General features: G+C 34.0%; 1 protein-coding gene across 1 annotated transcript in view; it reads left to right on the top strand.

Moving 5' to 3' along the window:
* The window catches only part of dync2h1 (dynein cytoplasmic 2 heavy chain 1), a 105,016-nt gene that overhangs the window by 27,531 nt on the left and 58,687 nt on the right, over window positions 1–18,798 (top strand). The window contains 22 exon segments of the mRNA XM_016487640.1: window positions 67–325; window positions 2,227–2,432; window positions 3,194–3,376; window positions 4,393–4,575; window positions 4,682–4,905; window positions 5,545–5,654; window positions 5,749–5,948; window positions 6,825–7,089; window positions 8,004–8,211; window positions 9,419–9,548; window positions 9,625–9,780; window positions 11,158–11,417; window positions 12,427–12,591; window positions 13,847–13,928; window positions 14,005–14,156; window positions 14,234–14,378; window positions 15,536–15,638; window positions 16,420–16,581; window positions 17,027–17,148; window positions 18,107–18,355; window positions 18,434–18,542; window positions 18,635–18,748. Coding sequence (XP_016343126.1) covers window positions 67–325; window positions 2,227–2,432; window positions 3,194–3,376; window positions 4,393–4,575; window positions 4,682–4,905; window positions 5,545–5,654; window positions 5,749–5,948; window positions 6,825–7,089; window positions 8,004–8,211; window positions 9,419–9,548; window positions 9,625–9,780; window positions 11,158–11,417; window positions 12,427–12,591; window positions 13,847–13,928; window positions 14,005–14,156; window positions 14,234–14,378; window positions 15,536–15,638; window positions 16,420–16,581; window positions 17,027–17,148; window positions 18,107–18,355; window positions 18,434–18,542; window positions 18,635–18,748 — 3,787 coding nt within the window.

The raw sequence follows: 18,798 nt of genomic DNA, 5'->3' as shown, positions 1-18,798 counted from the left end.
ACTGTATATAAATATATTTTATTGTTTTATATTTAATATCTCTTTAATTTTGTGGGTTGGTGTCAGGTTTGGCTGAGCGCTCTCTCCACGGAGATGAAAAACACCCTGAAACATCTCCTGTGTGACTGTGTGAATGCTGGAAAGAGAGCTAAAGTGACTGTGGAGTGACTCTGTTTCCAGATTCTATGCCTGGCAGAGCAGATCCAGTTCACAGCTGATGTGGAGAACGCCATCCGACAGCAGAACCTCCATCAGCTGGAGCTGGAGCTCAACGCCAAACTGGAGAGCTACACCAGCGTAGACACCAACATGGACGACACTGCAGGTACACCAACATCGGGCTCGGTGATAAACGAGATCATATCGAGACTGCGATAGAATTTGTGTTGATACCGATGATAAGCTCTGGACGTTTTTACTCGATATGGACAGTCTGTCACACAGCAGAAATAAACGCAGCAGCAGCCAGTCAGTGCATGCCTCTGTTCTGCGTGTCTCTGTGTGAATGAATGGCGCGGTTTCATCTGATACACAAACTCAAACACACGTGATGCTCACTGTTTTCAGTGTCTGCATCTCAATCTATGAGGACATGAACACATTAACTTCAGTCTCCAGAGCTGCTCTGAGTGTCACTTCACCAGCATTACACGGTTTCATTTGAGAAAAAAACTACCGTCAAAAACCTGTCAAAATAAAAGTCTGGTTTAACTTGAAGAAATTATGACAGAAATATATTCGTATTGTATACTAAAATATAATTCTCAAAGTAATAATAATAATATTTTTAAGGAATATCATACAACCAAGGTATTTTTTCATTAATTTATACAGTTCTGTTATGCATAGTCTTACTTGACAATAAAAATGCAATGGTTTGTTGTAAATTAATTTTTTTATTTACATTTTAAAGGAATGATCAGACTGTTAAAGTTTTATTTATTAATTTCATTAGACATCATTTTTTACTATAAATTTGTATTGAATCATAAAACACAGAATCCAGAAAAAATAAATGGAAAAAAGAATTTAGAGGAAAATAAAATAGATTTCATAGGGCCCTAAATTAAAAGGTATCTTACTCTTTGGAGTTTAATTATGAACAAAGTTATGTTTAAATTTATTCTCGAGGTCTAACAAACATGTGGAAAACATTTCCTTCCTCATTAACAGTAAATGAACATCACAATAGATATCGATATCGATTAAAATAAATATTGTGATAATACTTTTGGCCATATTGCCCAGCTCTAACCAACACCTGACTCTGTGTGTGTGTGTGTGTGTGTGTGTGTGTGTGTGTGTGTGTGTGTGCGCTTTCTGAAGTGGTTCATAAATACAGTGATAACTTTGTATTTACTTCTAACAATCCTATTTATCCTAAATACTTGGATTCAGGTTACAGTAGTAGTTTAACTAGTAATGGACATGTTCAGGTCATATTTTACACCAAAATCAAACAAAATAAATAAGAAATTTTATTTTGCATTAAGAAAATGAAGCCTATTTTTCAAATTATTATAATCTTTTGCATTGTAACAGTATTTTACATGATAAACACCACTGATTCTTGTTTAAAAAAATATAATTAAAAATAATATAAATTACTAAATAAAAATAAATAATTACTATGATTGGTATTCATTATAATTATATTAAATAAAATGGTGTGTCCTCATATTAAAAGAGTAAATGTGTGTGTGTGTGTGTGTGTGTGTGTGTGTGATTAAGTGACACTGCTCTGTATTTTTAATTTCTTTAATGTGAATTTCAGTGGGTTTTTTTCAGACTGCAGGCAATTCTGAATGAAACCTTTAATTTCTGGCTGCATATTTACAGCGTTCGCTAATTGTCAGGTTAATCAAATGAATAAAGCGATCTGAATATCCATAAAGCACTTTAGTCCATTTATGAGCTCAGGGGTTTATTCACTGCGATCCATTATAAATTCAAATAAATGGAGCCTCTGATGAGTCTCACTGTTAACAGTGATTATGGCTAATTCTGCTTATAAGTCACTCTGGAAAAACTGCTGCTGCAGGGTCGAAATGGTCCATTACAAACACTTCCAACCTGTTCTTTATAAGCCTCCACCCTTGCTCCCAATCTAATCTGTGCTTCAAATGTGTGTATGTCCGTGTTTTTGAGGACGTAACGAACCCCTAACACGATCAAACTTCAGCTTGTATTAGCCGTTAATGTGTGTCTGATGGTTTTGTCTTGTAGAATCGAGAGTTCTGCAGTTGAAACTGAAGGCTCTGATTCTGGACGTGATCCACAACATCTCAGTGGTTCAGAGTCTGAGAGAAGCTCAGATTCACAGCACCGATGACTGGATCTGGAAGAAACAGCTGCGATTCTATCTGACCGCAGACCAGCGCTGCTCCATACAGATGGTGGACGCAGAGTTCAGCTACACATATGAGTATCAGGTGATCAGCTCAGTGTTCAAGTCACAAAGTAGTGTGCAGTCAGACACTGCCTCAAATTAACAAAACTGGCTCATGAATATTAATGATATAATGTGACTGGATGCTCACGTAGTGGAAAGTTATGAAGTGACATCTACATAAAGCATTATTTGTGAGCTAAGGCTTTTGGTATAGTAGCGTTCAATTGGTATTTTTGGCAATTTGGAGTCTGCATTTATTTGATAAAAAAATCCTGTAAAAACAGTAATATTGTGAAATATTATTACAATTCAAAACAAGCGTTTTCTATGTGAAAATATTATAAAATGTAATTGATTCCTGTGATCAAAGCTGTATTTTCAGCATCATTACTCCAGTCTTCAGTGTCACATGATCCTTCAGAAATCATTCTAATATGCTGATTTGCTGCTCAAGAAACATTTCTGATTATTAGCAATGTTGAAAACAGTTGTGCTGCTTCATATGTTTGTGGAAACTGAGATACATTTAATTTTTCAGGATTTACAGATGAATAGAAAGTTCAAAAGAACAGCATTTATTTGAAACAGAAATCTGTTAAAAATGTCTTTTCTCTCATTTTAGTCAATTTATTGCATCCTTGCTGAAAACTCTTACTGACCCCAAAATTTTGAACAGTGTTGTACATGCAGATTTTGTTGCACGTTTCATATTTATCCACAAAGGATGCCGTCAGTCTCATATGATAGAAATGGATCCTCGCGCTGCTCCACAGAGACTGACTCTCTCTATCTTTCTCTCAGGGTAATGCTCCTAAACTGGTTCACACGCCCCTGACGGATAAGTGCTATCTGACACTGACACAGGCCATGAAAATGGGTTTGGGTGGGAATCCCTACGGCCCCGCGGGAACCGGCAAGACCGAGTCCGTTAAAGCCCTGGGAGGACTGTTCGGAAGACAAGTGCTGGTCTTCAACTGTGATGAGGTACACACACATAATAAATAAAAACCCTACAGTACCTGTGGGTCTAGATAGAAATCAATAAACCGGATCTTTGTTGATCTGTAGGTATGTACTGTAGGTAGGTATTTTTTTGGCTCACCAAGGCTGCATTTATTTGATAAAAAAACAGTGAAATATTATTGCAATTTAAAATATCTCTTTTCCATTTGAAAATATGTTAAAATGTAATTTATTTCTTTGACCAAAGCTACATTTTCAGCATCATTACTCCAGTCTTCAGTGTCACATGATCTTCAGAAATCATTCTAATATGCTGATTTGCTGTTCAAGAAACATTTCTGATTATTATCAATGTTGAAAATCGTTGTGCTGCTTCATATTTTTGCAGAAACCATGATGCAGTTGATTTTTCAGGATTCTGTGATGAATAGAAAGTTCAAAAGAACAGCATTTATTTGAAATAGAAATCTTTTGTAACTTTGTAAATGTCCTTACTGCCAGTAATACTAAAATCAGTAATAAAACTAATCAGTAATAACATTTTTTTTTTGTAATAAGCCTTTAAATTTAACAGTATTTTTCTATTTAGACAGGGTTTCCGCGGGTCCTTAAAAAGTCTTACATTTTGTTGTATCAATTTTAAGGTCATAAAAAGTCTTAATTATGATTTCAAGAGGTCTTAACTTTGGGGACGGAAAGACCAGAATTGCCATAAGGCTTAATGTGACCATTAAACTTCAAAAGGCTATTATTCATTAAATAAACATGCATATTCACATTAAATAAAGCTGCACATTTCAGTGTTACCGGGGAAACCGCTATATTTCTGCCGTTCCGAAAGCGCCACCTGCTGGCAGAGAATGAATGTGCATTTTCAATCAAAATGCAAGTAAACCAGCTGTTGATTCTGTATTACTGCATTAAGCTCCATGTTACTGTGTATAACAGGTGCCATTACTGGAGAAGTTAGAAAGCTATTTTTTACAGCAGTTAAAGAGGTTTCATGTGTGAAAGTGTCTAATATCTCTGTGTTTTAGGGTATAGATGTGAAGTCCATGGGCCGGATCTTCGTGGGGCTGGTGAAGTGTGGAGCGTGGGGTTGTTTTGATGAGTTCAATCGTCTGGAAGAGGCTGTGCTCTCCGCCGTCTCCATGCAGATACAAGCCATCCAGAACTCACTGAAGAACCACCGGACCACCTGCCAGCTGCTCAGTAAAGAGGTGAAACGCACACACACAGGCGTAAAAATACAACACCAACGCAAGAGGTTTTTAAACTCAAATGTGATGGTACAGAGAGAATACTCTGTGTTGTGTGTGTTTTCAGGTGGAGTTGGACCCAAATTCGGGAGTCTTTATTACTCTGAACCCAGCGGGTAAAGGATACGGAGGACGGCAGAAGCTGCCAGATAATCTGAAGCAGCTCTTCCGACCAGTTGCCATGACGAGTCCTGATAACGAGCTCATCGCTGAGGTCATCCTGTATTCAGAAGGGTTTAAAGAAGGAAAAGCACTCGGACGAAAATTGGTCGCTATATTCAATCTGGCCAGGTAGTGACTTGAGTGTGTGTTCGAGGCCTGAAGAGACCAACTTTCTTATTTATACAGTACCATTCGAAAAGTTTGGGGTCAAAAGTTTGTAAGAAATTAATATTTTTATTCAGCATGGAGACATTAAATTGATCAAACAGTAAAGGCATTTATAATGTTAATAAGATTTCTATTTCAAACAAATGCTGTTCTTTTGAACTTTCTATTCATCATAGAATCCTGAAAAATAAAATTTATCTCAGTTTCCACTAAATGTTTCTCGAGCAGCAAATCAGCATATTAGAATGATTTCTGGAGGATCATGTGACACTGAAGACTGGAGTAATGATGCTGAAAATACAGCTTTGATCACAGAAATAAATTACATTTTACAATATATTACAATAGAAAACAATATTTACTGTTTTACTGATCAAATAAATGCAGCCATGGTGAGTGTAACTTTTTTCAAAAAGATTAAAAAATTTTACCGACCTCAAACTTTTGAACAGCCGTGCATATATAATTTTATATATACATTGTAATTTTAATTTGACACTATTTTATTTATAAATATATATTTTTACTGGTGTGGCCCCAAATATCCACTGACCCTAGAACTGATCTTGTGTGTTTCTGTGTGAATGTGTTTGTGTGCAGAGAACTGTTGACGCCGCAGCAGCACTACGACTGGGGTTTGCGTGCTCTAAAGACGGTGCTGAGAGGCTGTGGGAGTTTGCTGCAGTTACAGAGACAAAACAACAACCCCTGTACGACAATCTCATTTGAATCAATATCACACGAACTTGATCAATGACCTGTCCAGGATCAATTCAGCTCCATATTCTCTCTGTCTGTCTGTAGTGAAGGAGAGCGGGTTGGTGGTTCAGGCCTTGAGGTTGAACACCATGTCAAAGTTGACGTTTGCCGACAGCTCTCGGTTTGACGCCCTGGTCAGAGACGTGTTTCCTGGAGTCGACTTTAAGGACGTGGAGTATGAGATGCTCAAATCCGCCCTGCTGGCTGTTTATGAAGAGGCACGGCTGGAGATCATACCCAGTCAGGTCCCTGCCTATCAGTGCTGTTTTACCATCATTGTCTACGTTTATATGTGCACCAATAATGTGATTATTTCCAATAAGCAGACCAAGGGCTTAATAGCAGTAAGCAGCAAACCTCTTCACTCCTGTTTACATGCAATTTTCAGTCTTCTGATTATTTCATTATTCGCATTAGTTTGATCATTGTATTTACATAAGGTAAAGTTTAATTGCAATACTGCTAAAATCACATTATAATTGCTTTACGAGGGTTCATGTAAACGTAGTCATTGAGATACTGTTATAGTTATAGTTTTTTTTTTTATAAATATTTAGAATTAGGGCATTTTTTTGTAATTTAAGTTAAAAATTTGTTTTATACTTTTGTCATTTTTATTTATTTTTAAACATTTATTTATTTATTTACATATCTACATAGTTTTATTAATTATTTATAAATTTTAAATAAATATTTTAATTAATTTAATAAATTAACTTTATTTATTAATTGTATTTCAGTTTTATATTTAGTTATTTTAGTACATACAGTTAAAGTAAATGAAAATGAGAATTGTTGCATTGGCAATTTGCTAATTTTTTTTACATTTTATTTCAGTTAACATTTATTTTATTTCAAGTAATGAAATTTTTTTATGGTTTTAGTTAACTGTAAAACATAGCTGCCTATGTACCCTACATACTACACCTTAACCAACAATCGTCATATTGCATTTATTTACATCTATGCATTTGGCAGATACTTTTATCCAAATTCACTTTGCATTCAAGATATTCACTTTATCAACTCGTGCATTCCCTGGGAATTGCACCCATGCTCTACTGCTTGAGCTACAGCAATGCAGTACTGATCTGTGTGTGTGTGTGTGTGTGTGTGTGTAGATGAAGAAGGCTCTGGAGCTGTACGAGCAGCTGCGGCAGCGGATGGGTGTGGTGGTGGTCGGGCCCAGCGGGGCGGGGAAGTCCACTCTGTGGAGGATGCTGCGGGCGGCGCTGGGCAGGATGGGCCGTGTGGTCAAACAGTACACCATGAACCCGAAAGCCATGCCACGTCAGCAGCTCCTGGGCCACATCGACATGGACACGCGTGAGTGGTCCGACGGGGTGCTGACGTCCTCCGCACGACAGGTGGTGCGAGAGCCACAGGGTGAGGACAGATACACACCAAATACACGCTCAATGAATGTTAAATACACATTAACACACAAAACAAACAGCTAATACACATTAGCATACATAATGACACTAGATACACACATTACACCTTATGAACATCAAATACACACAATAACACAAAAAAATAAATAAATACACATATTAATATGCTAAACAAATGCTAGATGCTTGCATTACCATGCTTAATGAACACCAGATACACGTCAATATACATAACGACACTAAATACACACATTAACACAGTTTAATAATAGTAATAATAATACCATTTTAAATAAAATAAATTTTTAATAAATACAATGAATACAATTAATAATAATAATAATATTTTGTATAAATAAATGTAAATAAAATATAATAAATTAAAGGTATTATTGTTGTTGTTGTTATTACTAAATAAAAATATTAAAATAAGCAATATTTATAATATTTGTATTTTCATTGTAAAATAAAAAAATCTAGTGTTTAAAAGAAATCATTTTACAGTACTAATATTTCATGTCTTAATCTCTTTATTTTTAAATGTTAAAAATCAAGTGTTTATTTGGATGGAAAACGGCAGGAAGTCCTTAAAGCGTCTATTTTGTAAGTTTATAAGCACTTCTCATTGCAAATTTTGGAAGATGGTCCTACTTTACAAACATCTAACACACTCAGTAACATGCTTAAATACCACAGTACAGCAAATACGCTCGGCAAACAACAAATAGGCACATTAAAACTTCAAACACACACATTAGTACACTCAAAAATACACATGAGAACACATTCAAACACACTCCGCAAACACCAAACTCAGACAACAGATAGACAACCAAATACACACACCTGAAAGTAAGTTTAATTGAGATTTCTGTTGCCCTGATGTCATTCTGTCTCTTTCAGAGGTGAGCTCATGGATTATATGCGATGGAGACATTGATCCGGAGTGGATCGAGTCATTAAACTCTGTGCTGGATGATAATCGCTTACTCACGATGCCCAGCGGTGAGAGGATTCAGTTCGGCCCCAACGTCAACTTCCTGTTTGAGACCCACGATCTGAGCTGCGCCTCACCAGCCACCATCTCCCGCATGGGCATGATCCTCCTCAGGTAATGCTCCTGAACACAGCAACCAATCACACTGCTTCATCCAACCTAAAGTTGATTTGGTTGGATTATTTTGTTTTTAATTTTATTTAAAACTTTTATTTTTTACTTTTTATAAAAAATTTTGCCTTTTAACATTATTTTAAATAATCAAATAAATAAACATTTGTTTTTACATTTACGTTTTTACATTTTTTTTTCATTACATTTGTTTTAATTCAGTTAATTTTTTATTAAATAAGTGAAAAAATGTTTACATTTATACTTTTTTCATTCCATTTTTTAGCATTTTAATTCAGTTAGATTATTTAAATAAACATTTTTTTACATTTCTGTTTTTTTTTTTTTTTTTTTTTTTTTTTTTTTTTTTTTTTTTTTTTTTTTTTTTTTTTTTTTTTTTTTTTTTTTTACAATTTTCATTTTCTTTTTTCATTCCTTTTTTTAGCATTTTAATTCATTTACAATCTTTTAAAAAATATATATTTTTTTTACATATACATGTTTTCATTACATTTTGAGCAATTTAATTCAGTTAGATAATTTAAATTAACATTTGCTTTTTACATTTTTTCCCTTTTTTCATTACATTTTAACGTTTTAATTCAATGTGATTATTTTAATTAATAAATAAACTTATTTTTACATGTACATGTTTTTACTTTTTTTCATTACGTTGTTTTAGCATTTTAATTTAGATCGATTTTTACATTTACATATTTTTTTAGCAAATTCAGTCTGAAAAAATGAATAATAATAATAATAATAATAATAATAATAAATAAATAAAAAATTCAATTGACTTTTTTAGCATTTTAATTAGGGATGCACCGATACCGATACTGGGTACTGAGCTCCTGTACTCGTAACATACTCTTTTGGTTTCTGTACCCAATATTTAAAAAATTTACAAATGCAATAAAAATATTGGTATCGGTACTCGGTATCGGCAAGTACCAAAAATAAAAGTATCGGTATCGGGCGAGTACCGGAAAAAGTGGTATCGGTGCATCCCTAATTTTAATCCAGTTAAATTGTTTTAATACATTTTTTTTTACTTTTACATTTTTCATTACATTTTTATCATTTTAATTCAGTGAGGTAATTTAAATAAGCATTTGTTTTATTTTAATTGACATTTTTTTAACTTCATTTTTAGCATTTTAATTGCGTTTCTTCAGTATTTTCCTGTGGCCCTGTGTGTGTGTTGCAGTGATGAAGACACTGACGTGGGCTCTCTCGTGAAGTCGTGGCTGACGAGGGAGGATGAAGATAACAGGATGAATCTGGAGAACTGGCTCAATGATTATTTCCACAGAGCTCTGGACTGGGCTCTCAAACAGGTCCTGTGACACACAGTCCTGTAACACTGACCGTACATGCTCACAGCATCCTAAACCTCCCTGTTTCTCTGCGCAGAGTGATTTTGTGGTGGACACCAGTCTGGTCGGGACGGTGCTGAACGGTTTGTCCCATCTGAGAGGGGTCAGAGAGCGAGGACAGTTTGTTGTGGGACTCATCCGCGGTTTGGGAGGAAATCTCACGCTCAAATGCCGCCAGGAGTTCGCCAAGGAGGTCAGAGCTGCCCTGATTCATGGGAAATGTAATTTCATGCCTGCTCAGCCTTGCCGCCCGTCATTAAATTTAGTAGCCGCTCCCTTAGATTAACGCTTATGACCAGTCGTAATTTAAAACTTGAGTTTTAAAGAAGCAGCAGTGAAACTTTGATGTGAAATGGTCAGGCGTCACAGTCTAGATTTTATGTTGTCCACTCTTAATGTCACTCAAGGTCTCTTCCAGCATTTAGTTTTTGTGATCATTTTCCCTCCTCTCTCTAACCAGTAGAAATAAACAGGTGGTTTTGCTAATGTACATGTAATACTTCTTCATGTAAATGAGCTGTAAACTTATTTTAGTTCACATTGCCATGTATCAGGGCGGGTCAAGATGTTGAACATTGAGTAGGTCAGTGGTTCTCAGCCTGTTTAACTCAAAGAAATAGTTCTTCCAGTAATTCTGCTGTAATCAAAGCTGATTACTCTTTTATTAACACAAACTGGGAGGTATATGAAATTAATCAACCACACACAAGCACATTTTGAGAAGTTTGAAGAACTGTATGTTCTTCTTAAAAAAAAAAACAAGTATTAAAAAAAAAGTTGCTGAGGGGAAAACATATAAACATGAAATATCATTGCAGTTTATATACAGTATATATATTTTTTTTTTACCTTTTTAGATTTTTAGTTCAGATTATTTTAATAAAAAATATGTTTACATTTTTTAGCTTTTTAATTCAGTTAGATTCTTTTAACAAACATTTTTATATTGCACTTTTTGTTCATTTTTTGTAGCATGTTGATTCAGTTAGATATTTGAGAAAATAAATAAATCTTTTTTTTTTTAATTTTTCATTACATTTTTAACATTTTAATTCATTTACATTATTTTAATAAATAAACATAATTATGCATTTGCATTTTTTCTACAGTTTTTAAAAACATTTTTAGCATTTGAATTCAGTTACATTATTTTAATAAATAAATAAAATGTGACTTGAGTTAAATTTTAAATTAAAATTTTTGAAAAATATTTACTAAATATTTTTTACATTTTATATTACATTTGTAGCATTTTAATTCAGTTAATCAAATATTTGTTTTTATGTTTTTTTTTCATTACATAATTTTAATGAATGAACGAATGACTAATTGAATAAATAAATAAATGTTTTTCCTGTGGCACCCTTTGAAGTTTGCTAAAGCCCCCAGTTTGAGACCCACTGGAGTAAGTAAGTGTTAATATGTAATGTGGGCAGTCATATGTTAATGAGCCCTTGATTGGCATGTGATCATCATGAAGTCGTGTTTGCAGTCCTGTGTAAGTAAACCTTCAAACAAACATGCAGTCGAGCACATCATGTGTGCTGTGATATTCTAAATGTGTGTTTAGGTTCTGAGTTGGGCCAGAGAAAGTCCTCCTGACCCCCGCAAGCCCCTGGACACGTACTACGACCCCGCGTCCGGCCGTCTGTGTGCGTATGAGCTGCAGCGAGGGGACGGTGTGTGTGAGGACGACCTCAGTAACCCGCACAATCTCCCCGTCATACACACACCTGACACACAGCGCGGACTCGACCTCTTCACCCCGTGGCTCTCGTCCAATCACAGGCAGCCGTTCCTGCTGGTGGGGCCGGAGGGGTGCGGGAAAGGGTATGACACAAATATAGTTATTATAGTTAACTTAAACTAAAAGTATTTAAAAACATTTTTGGTAAATAAAATGAAGCTGAAATACAATAAAATATAGATGAAAACCTTAAAGTAAATGAAAATCAGAAATTTTGCAACTAACTAAAATATGTTAGTTAAAATTACATTGCATTTAAGGTACATATTTACATTATACTAGTTCTTGCTTTTACTGGGAAACAATCTCTACTGTTTGAGCTACAGGAAATAACTGACTGAATATAAGAAAAACAAGTAAAACGTAAGATAAAAAGTACAGTAAGTACAGTAAGTAAAAAAGTACAGTAAAACTTGAAAACAAAATTAAACTAATAAAATTATAAAAGCACAAAAAATTACAAAAAAACCTGAAATTAAAATGACAACTGAAAATATAAAATGAATTACTATTTCAAAAGTTTAGTAAAAGCCATATACTATATACCATAATGGTATATAAATCAAATTAAAATACACACAAACATAAAATGACAGATTAATTCAGACCAGGATTATTATAGTTAACTAAAACTGAAATTATAAAAATAAAATAAACACTAACTTGAAATAAAATATAAAAAAAAAAAAAAGTTTGTTTTTTTCTCATCTTTCCCATTTTTTCATTTAGTTTAACTTGATGAACTAAAGTAACTAAAACTAAAACTGAAAAAAAAAAAAAAAAACTATATAGACATATTAAAAAACAAAAACTATTAAATATGGCAAAAAAACATCAAACTACTTTAGTCATTACTAAAACTTTAACTAAAATTAAAGTGAAAATATAAAATAAAAACATTCAAAATATTAATAAAAACTATAATAGTATAATAAAAAACTAATGTTCAAAACAAACAAAATTACTAAAACTTTAACTAAAATTAAAGTGAAAATATAAAAATTAAAAGTAAATCAAATGATTAATTGAAACGATAATAGTATTTGAATGATCCTAAAACAGCAATGATTGAGACTGTGCTCTGTGTGTCAGGATGCTCCTGCGCTGCTCGTTCTCTCAGCTGCGCTCCACACAGGTGGCTGTGGTGCACTGCAGTTCTGAGACCTCCTCCCGTCACGTCCTGCAGAAACTCTCGCACACCTGTCTGGTCATCAGCTCCAACACGGGACGCGTGTACCGGCCCAAAGACTGCGAGAGGCTGGTGCTGTACCTCAAAGACATCAACCTGCCCAAACCCGACAAGTGCTAATAAAATTATAAAAGCACAAAAAATTACAAAAAAACCTGAAATTAAAATGACAACTGAAAATATAAAATGAATTACTATTTCAAAAGTTTAGTAAAAGCCATATACTATATACCATAATGGTATATAAATCAAATTAAAATACACACAAACATAAAATGACAGATTAATTCAGACCAGGATTATTATAGTTAACTAAAACTGAAATTATAAAAATAAAATAAACACTAACTTGAAATAAAATAATAAAAAAAAAAAAAAGTTTGTTTTTTTCTCATCTTTCCCATTTTTTCATTTAGTTTAACTTGATGAACTAAAGTAACTAAAACTAAAACTAAAAAAAAAAAAAAAAAAACTATATAGACATATTAAAAAACAAAAACTATTAAATATGGCAAAAAAACATCAAACTACTTTAGTCATTACTAAAACTTTAACTAAAATTAAAGTGAAAATATAAAATAAAAACATTCAAAATATTAATAAAAACTATAATAGTATAATAAAAAACTAATGTATACACACACAAAATGACAGATTAATTCAGATGAGGTTATTATATTTGACGAAAACTACAACCATAAAAAACATTTTCGTTACTTGAAATAAAACAGACGTTAACTGAAATAAAATATAAAAAATATTTTAAAAACTTAAGCAGCATTTCTCATTTTAATTTAGTTTAACTTGATTTACTAAAATAACTAAAAATGAAATAAAAATGTATCTATATAGACCCTAATATATTTAAAATACATTTATTTTATACTAAGTATAGTTCAAATCTATTAATATATTTACTGACAGATAACTTGAGACTTACTGATATAAAAATTATAATTAAACTTTATTTGGCGTGCTACTTGTGCACAATGCACATTTCTTAATATTAAGTCTAAAATGTGTTTTAATGTCACTTTTGATAAGAATTATATGATCTTTGAATAATATCGGTCTTTAAATGCTAAATATTTAAAGTGTACCTGAAGTGTTCTTGCAATAGTTCCACTTTAGCACAATCAAATATACTTCAGTATATCTTTAGTTGGACTTCAGCACTAGTTTAACTTAAAACTCATTTATGCTTAATGCACTTTAATTGTGTGGAAGTACACAATCAAAGCACGTCCTGCAGAAAATCTCGCACACCTGTCTGGTCATCAGCTCCAACACGGGACGCGTGTACCGGCCCAAAGACTGCGAGAGGCTGGTGCTGTACCTCAAAGACATCAACCTGCCCAAACCCGACAAGTGGGGCACCAGCAACCTCATCGCCTTCCTGCAGCAGGTCACATGCCACACTGTTTTTAGTGCAAATCAAGGTTTCTTGTGCCATTTTAGTTTCTCACAGTCTTCTTCCACAGGTCTTGACATATCAGGGCTTCTATGATGAGAACCTGGAGTGGGTTGGACTGGAGAACATTCAGATTGTGGCGTCCATGTCAGCAGGCGGCGCTGTGGGGCGGCACACACTCACGTCACGCTTCACTTCGATCGTGCGGATTTGCACCATTGAGTGAGTACTGATGCACACACACACACACACACACACACACACACACACACACACACACTAATCCATCTCTCCTGTAGTTATCCAGACAGAGAGCAGCTGCAGACCATCTACAGCGCATTCCTGAAACCCGTGCTGCAAAGGACTCTGGGTAATGATCCAACCTGGAGCTCTGCAGGGAAGATCCACCAGCTCGCCAGCTCATTGGTGCAGGTGTACGAACAGGTCAGATCTGATTGCTCATTTAAAAGTGCCTGTGTTTGATGTCTGTGTAAAGGTTTGCAGTTATTAGATTTTTGAATGAAGTCGTTTCTGCTCACCAAGGCTGCATTTATTTGATCAAAATACAGTTAAAAATTGTGAAATATTATTGCAGTTTAAAATAACTGTTTTCTATGTGAATATGTTGTAAAATGTAATTTATTTCTGTGATGCGCAGCTGTATTTTCAGCATCATTACTCCAGTCTTCAGTGTCACATGATCTTCAGAAATCATTCTAATATGCTGATTTGCTGCTCAAGAAACATTTCTGATTATTATCAATGTTGAAAACAGTTGTGCTGCGAATATTTTTGTAGAAACCGTGATACATTTTTTTATTTGATGAGCAGAAGGTTAAAAGTAGTTATTAGATGGCTAAAAGTAAAACTATTTTTACTTGAAATGAACATTAGCTGAAATAAAATAAAAAACCCTCGAACTTATTTCATTTAATTTATTTGAACATTTCTCATTTTAATTTAGTTTACTATGAAGTAACTTAAAGGGGTCATATGATGCTATTTTAAAGATCATTATTTTGCTAATATTTCCACATAGTGACGTAGACATGTGGGGGCGTGTTAGAACGAGCCGTTTTAGGTAGGTGTGGCTGACTCTTAACTTTTATAAAGAATATCTCTTTGGATTTGAGACTTTAGTCTTTGCAACTTTACAGATCTTCTATAGAGCTTGTAACACTCCAAAGAGAAAGGAAAAATTGAAATCGCATCATATGACCACTTTAAACGAAATAAACTAAAAGTAATATATAAAAGTTAATAAAAAACTATATAGACATATTTAAAAAAAAAAACTAAAACTAATAAAAATGGCACACATCAAAATTACTAAAACTTTAATTAAAATTAAGGTGAAAACAGAAAATATAAAAATAAAAATCTAATTCAGAATATTACCAAAAACTCTAATAGTGTATCAATGATACTAAAATAACCCTGTTTCAAAAGAGCAGAATTAATTTGAAACAATTTTTCTGTAACATTATAAATGTCTTTACTGTCACTTTTGATAAATTTAATGCATCACTGATGAATAAAAATATTGATTTCTTCAAAAGAATGGTAGTGTGTGTTTTGACTGGTGTGTGTTTGTGTTTCAGGTGAAGGCTAAATTCTCCGTTGATGATCACAGTCATTATCTCTTCACCCCATGTTTGCTCACACAGTGGGTCCTGAATCTGCTGCGATACGACCTGAGTGCAGGTGAACTCAATGCATTCATTAAACCAACACAATTCACTAACACATCCCAAAACTGCCAGCTCAGTGTCCCCAAAAACATAGTAATGAAAGAAGCCATGGGCTCTGTTCCAAATGTTAGTGAACATCCTCACGGTCCTCATGGTCCTTCTAAGGCAGCACAACGAACTAAAACCTCACAAGTCACCAATCTGAAGCGTTTTAAAGGGCAGCAGCTCCAGTTACGGTGCGTGACGTCAAGCTCACAGCTGACTGATGCTGTCAAATGCTCACATTCAGAATTTACTTTCACGTTTATGCATATAGCAGATGATTTTATTGTCAATGCATTCTTATAGCTCATACAGTAAAGCATGGCACTAACAGCGGCAAATTCATGGGTTCAGTGTCCAGGCAATGCATGAACTGATCAAATGTGTACCTTGAATGTAATGCAGATTGCTTTTGATAAAAGCATCAGCTAAATGCGTACATGCAAACATGCAATGCATTCATGCAAATGCATTTTCACTATTGAGTGAATCATTTATAGTCTTTTGGAACGGTCTTCCTTTCAGAAGTACATCTAAGATGCCCTAAAATGTTGTCTAGGTAGGCAGCTCACTACGTTTTGGAGCTGTTAACCTGTATAGTGACTGAATAATGTCTTATTTCACATGCAAAGGTGTCTTTAAAGCTTTTGATTTATGGATACTGATTAGAATTAGCTTAATTCATAAACAGTAGAATCTATGAGGTTCTCACTATGATACAAAACACATTTTTGGTTTGTGTGTGTGTACAGGTAAATCCGCTGTAGATTCAGTCCTTGAGGTGGTGGCGTATGAAGCCCGGCGTCTGTTCAGGGACCGTATCGTGTCCTCTAAAGATCTGAATGTGTTTGAAAACATCCTGTCCTCCGTCATCAGAGGCGACTGGGGCTCGGATGCACTCGACAACATGACAGGTCACACACACTCACACTTAATGCTTTAAATTGTTTAAAAGTGACAGTAAAGAAATTTATAATTTCACAAAAGATTTCTATCTCAAATAAATGCTGTTCTTTTAAACTTTCTGTTCATCAGAGAATCCTGAAAATAAAATGTATCACAGTTTCCACAAAAATATGAACTGTTTTCAACATTGATAATAATCAGAAATGTTTCTTGAGCAGCAAATCAGCATATTAGAATGATTTCTGAAGATCATGTGACACTGAAGACTGGAGTAATGATGCTGAAAATACAGCTTTGAGCACAGAAATAAATTACATTTGACTATTTATTCACATAGAAAACATCTATTTTAAACTGTAATAATATTTCACAATTTTATAAACCGTATTTTTGATCAAATAAATGCAGCCTTGATCCTTTGATTGTTCATTTGTGTGTTGTGATTTACTACAGATATGTACTTTGTCACGTGGGCCGCGCCTCATGAGGGCCGTTCTCCTGGTCAGCCGCTCCCACCTCACGGTAAACCGCTCGGACGTCTCAACGCTAGTGACCTCAGTGAGATTATACACAAGGTAAGACAAGAAATAAAATGATAACACATATTCATAGTTACAAGTGTTTGCTAAAGCTAATGTCACTGTTTCTAAGGGTTGGAGATGGTATATAATTCTTCAATCATTACAAATAATTACATTTAATAAATGTAAAAATTGTATTAGTTATTATTTTATTTATTTTATTAATCTGATTAATTAAATTAAATAATAATCTCATTCTTTTAATTACGCTTATTATCTTGCAAATTTTGTAATTGTATTAATTATTATTTTATTTAATTTATTGAATTTGATTTAAAGGAATAGTTCACCCAAAAATGAAAATTAGCCCATGAATTACACACCCTCAAGGCATCCTAGGTGTATATGACTTCCTTCTTTCAGATTAATCCAATCGGAGTTATATCAAAAATTGTCTTTGATCTTCCAAGCTGTTTAATGGCAATCAGTGGGTGTTGCAGTTCATCAGTCCAAAAGAAGTGAAATAAAGCACATCCATTCATAATAATTCATAATTTTCATTTTTGGGTGAACTATCCCTTTAAATAATTTAATTTAATTCAGCTCATTATCTTGTTTTGTTTGCTGTTTTATTTATTTAATTAATTTATTAAATTTGATCTAAATAATTTATTTTAGTTCATTATCTTGTTTTGTATTTATTTTATTATTTATTAAATTAAACAATTATTTCATTTATTTAATTAAGCTTCTAATTGTATTAATTATTATATTTGAATTTATTACATTTGATTTAAAAAAATGTTTAGTTCATTATCTTGTTTTGTATTTATTTTATTTATTAAAATTGATTTATTAAATTAAACAATGATTTCATTTATTTAATTAAGCTTCTAATTGTATTAATTATTATATTTTAATGTATTAAATTTGATTTAAATAATTTAGCTCATTATCTTGTTTTGTTTTTGTTTGATTAATTTGATTCTTTTTTTCATTACTGTCTCATCAGGGAATAGTTCTGTACGGCCGTGATAACCGTGAGCTGGACATCCTGTTGTTTCCGGAGGTTCTGGACTACATGTGTCGAGTGGATCGTGTCCTGAGTTCTCCTGGCGGGTCTCTGCTGCTGGCGGGTCGTAGCGGCGTCGGCCGGCGTACAGCTACATGCGTGGTCAGCCACATGCACGGGGCGTCTCTCTTCACCCCCAAAATCTCCCGCTCGTACTCACTGAAGCACTTCAAATCTGACCTGAAGACTGTGAGTCTCTGTCCATCCTCACTCTCTCTGCGCTAATAACACGAGGCTCTCGCTCAAACTCTCGTTCTCTGTCTGTAGGTCATGCAGTCGGCCGCTGTGGATGGACAGCAGGTTGTTCTGTTGCTGGAAGATCATCAGTTTGTTCATCCTTCCTTCCTGGAGATGGTCAACAGTCTGTTGTCCTCAGGTCAGTTATTATCCATTTTATCAAAATACTTTGCTTCAAGCTGTTTGCTACATACAGTGTCATTCGTACATTATATTTTATGTTTGTAACAGGTGAAGTTCCGGGTTTGTACTCCACTGAAGAGTTGGAGCCTCTTCTGTCATCTCTGAAAGATCAGGCATCACAGGATGGATTCACCGGACCAGTTCTCAACTATTTCTCCCACCGTAAGTACTCACACACACACACACACGCACACACACACACACACTCACAA

This window comes from Sinocyclocheilus anshuiensis, unplaced genomic scaffold, assembly GCF_001515605.1.
Source record: "Sinocyclocheilus anshuiensis isolate Anshui unplaced genomic scaffold, SAMN03320099.WGS_v1.1 scaffold906, whole genome shotgun sequence".
Classification (NCBI taxonomy): domain Eukaryota; kingdom Metazoa; phylum Chordata; class Actinopteri; order Cypriniformes; family Cyprinidae; genus Sinocyclocheilus; species Sinocyclocheilus anshuiensis.
This window is presented reverse-complemented; position numbering and strand designations above follow the sequence as displayed.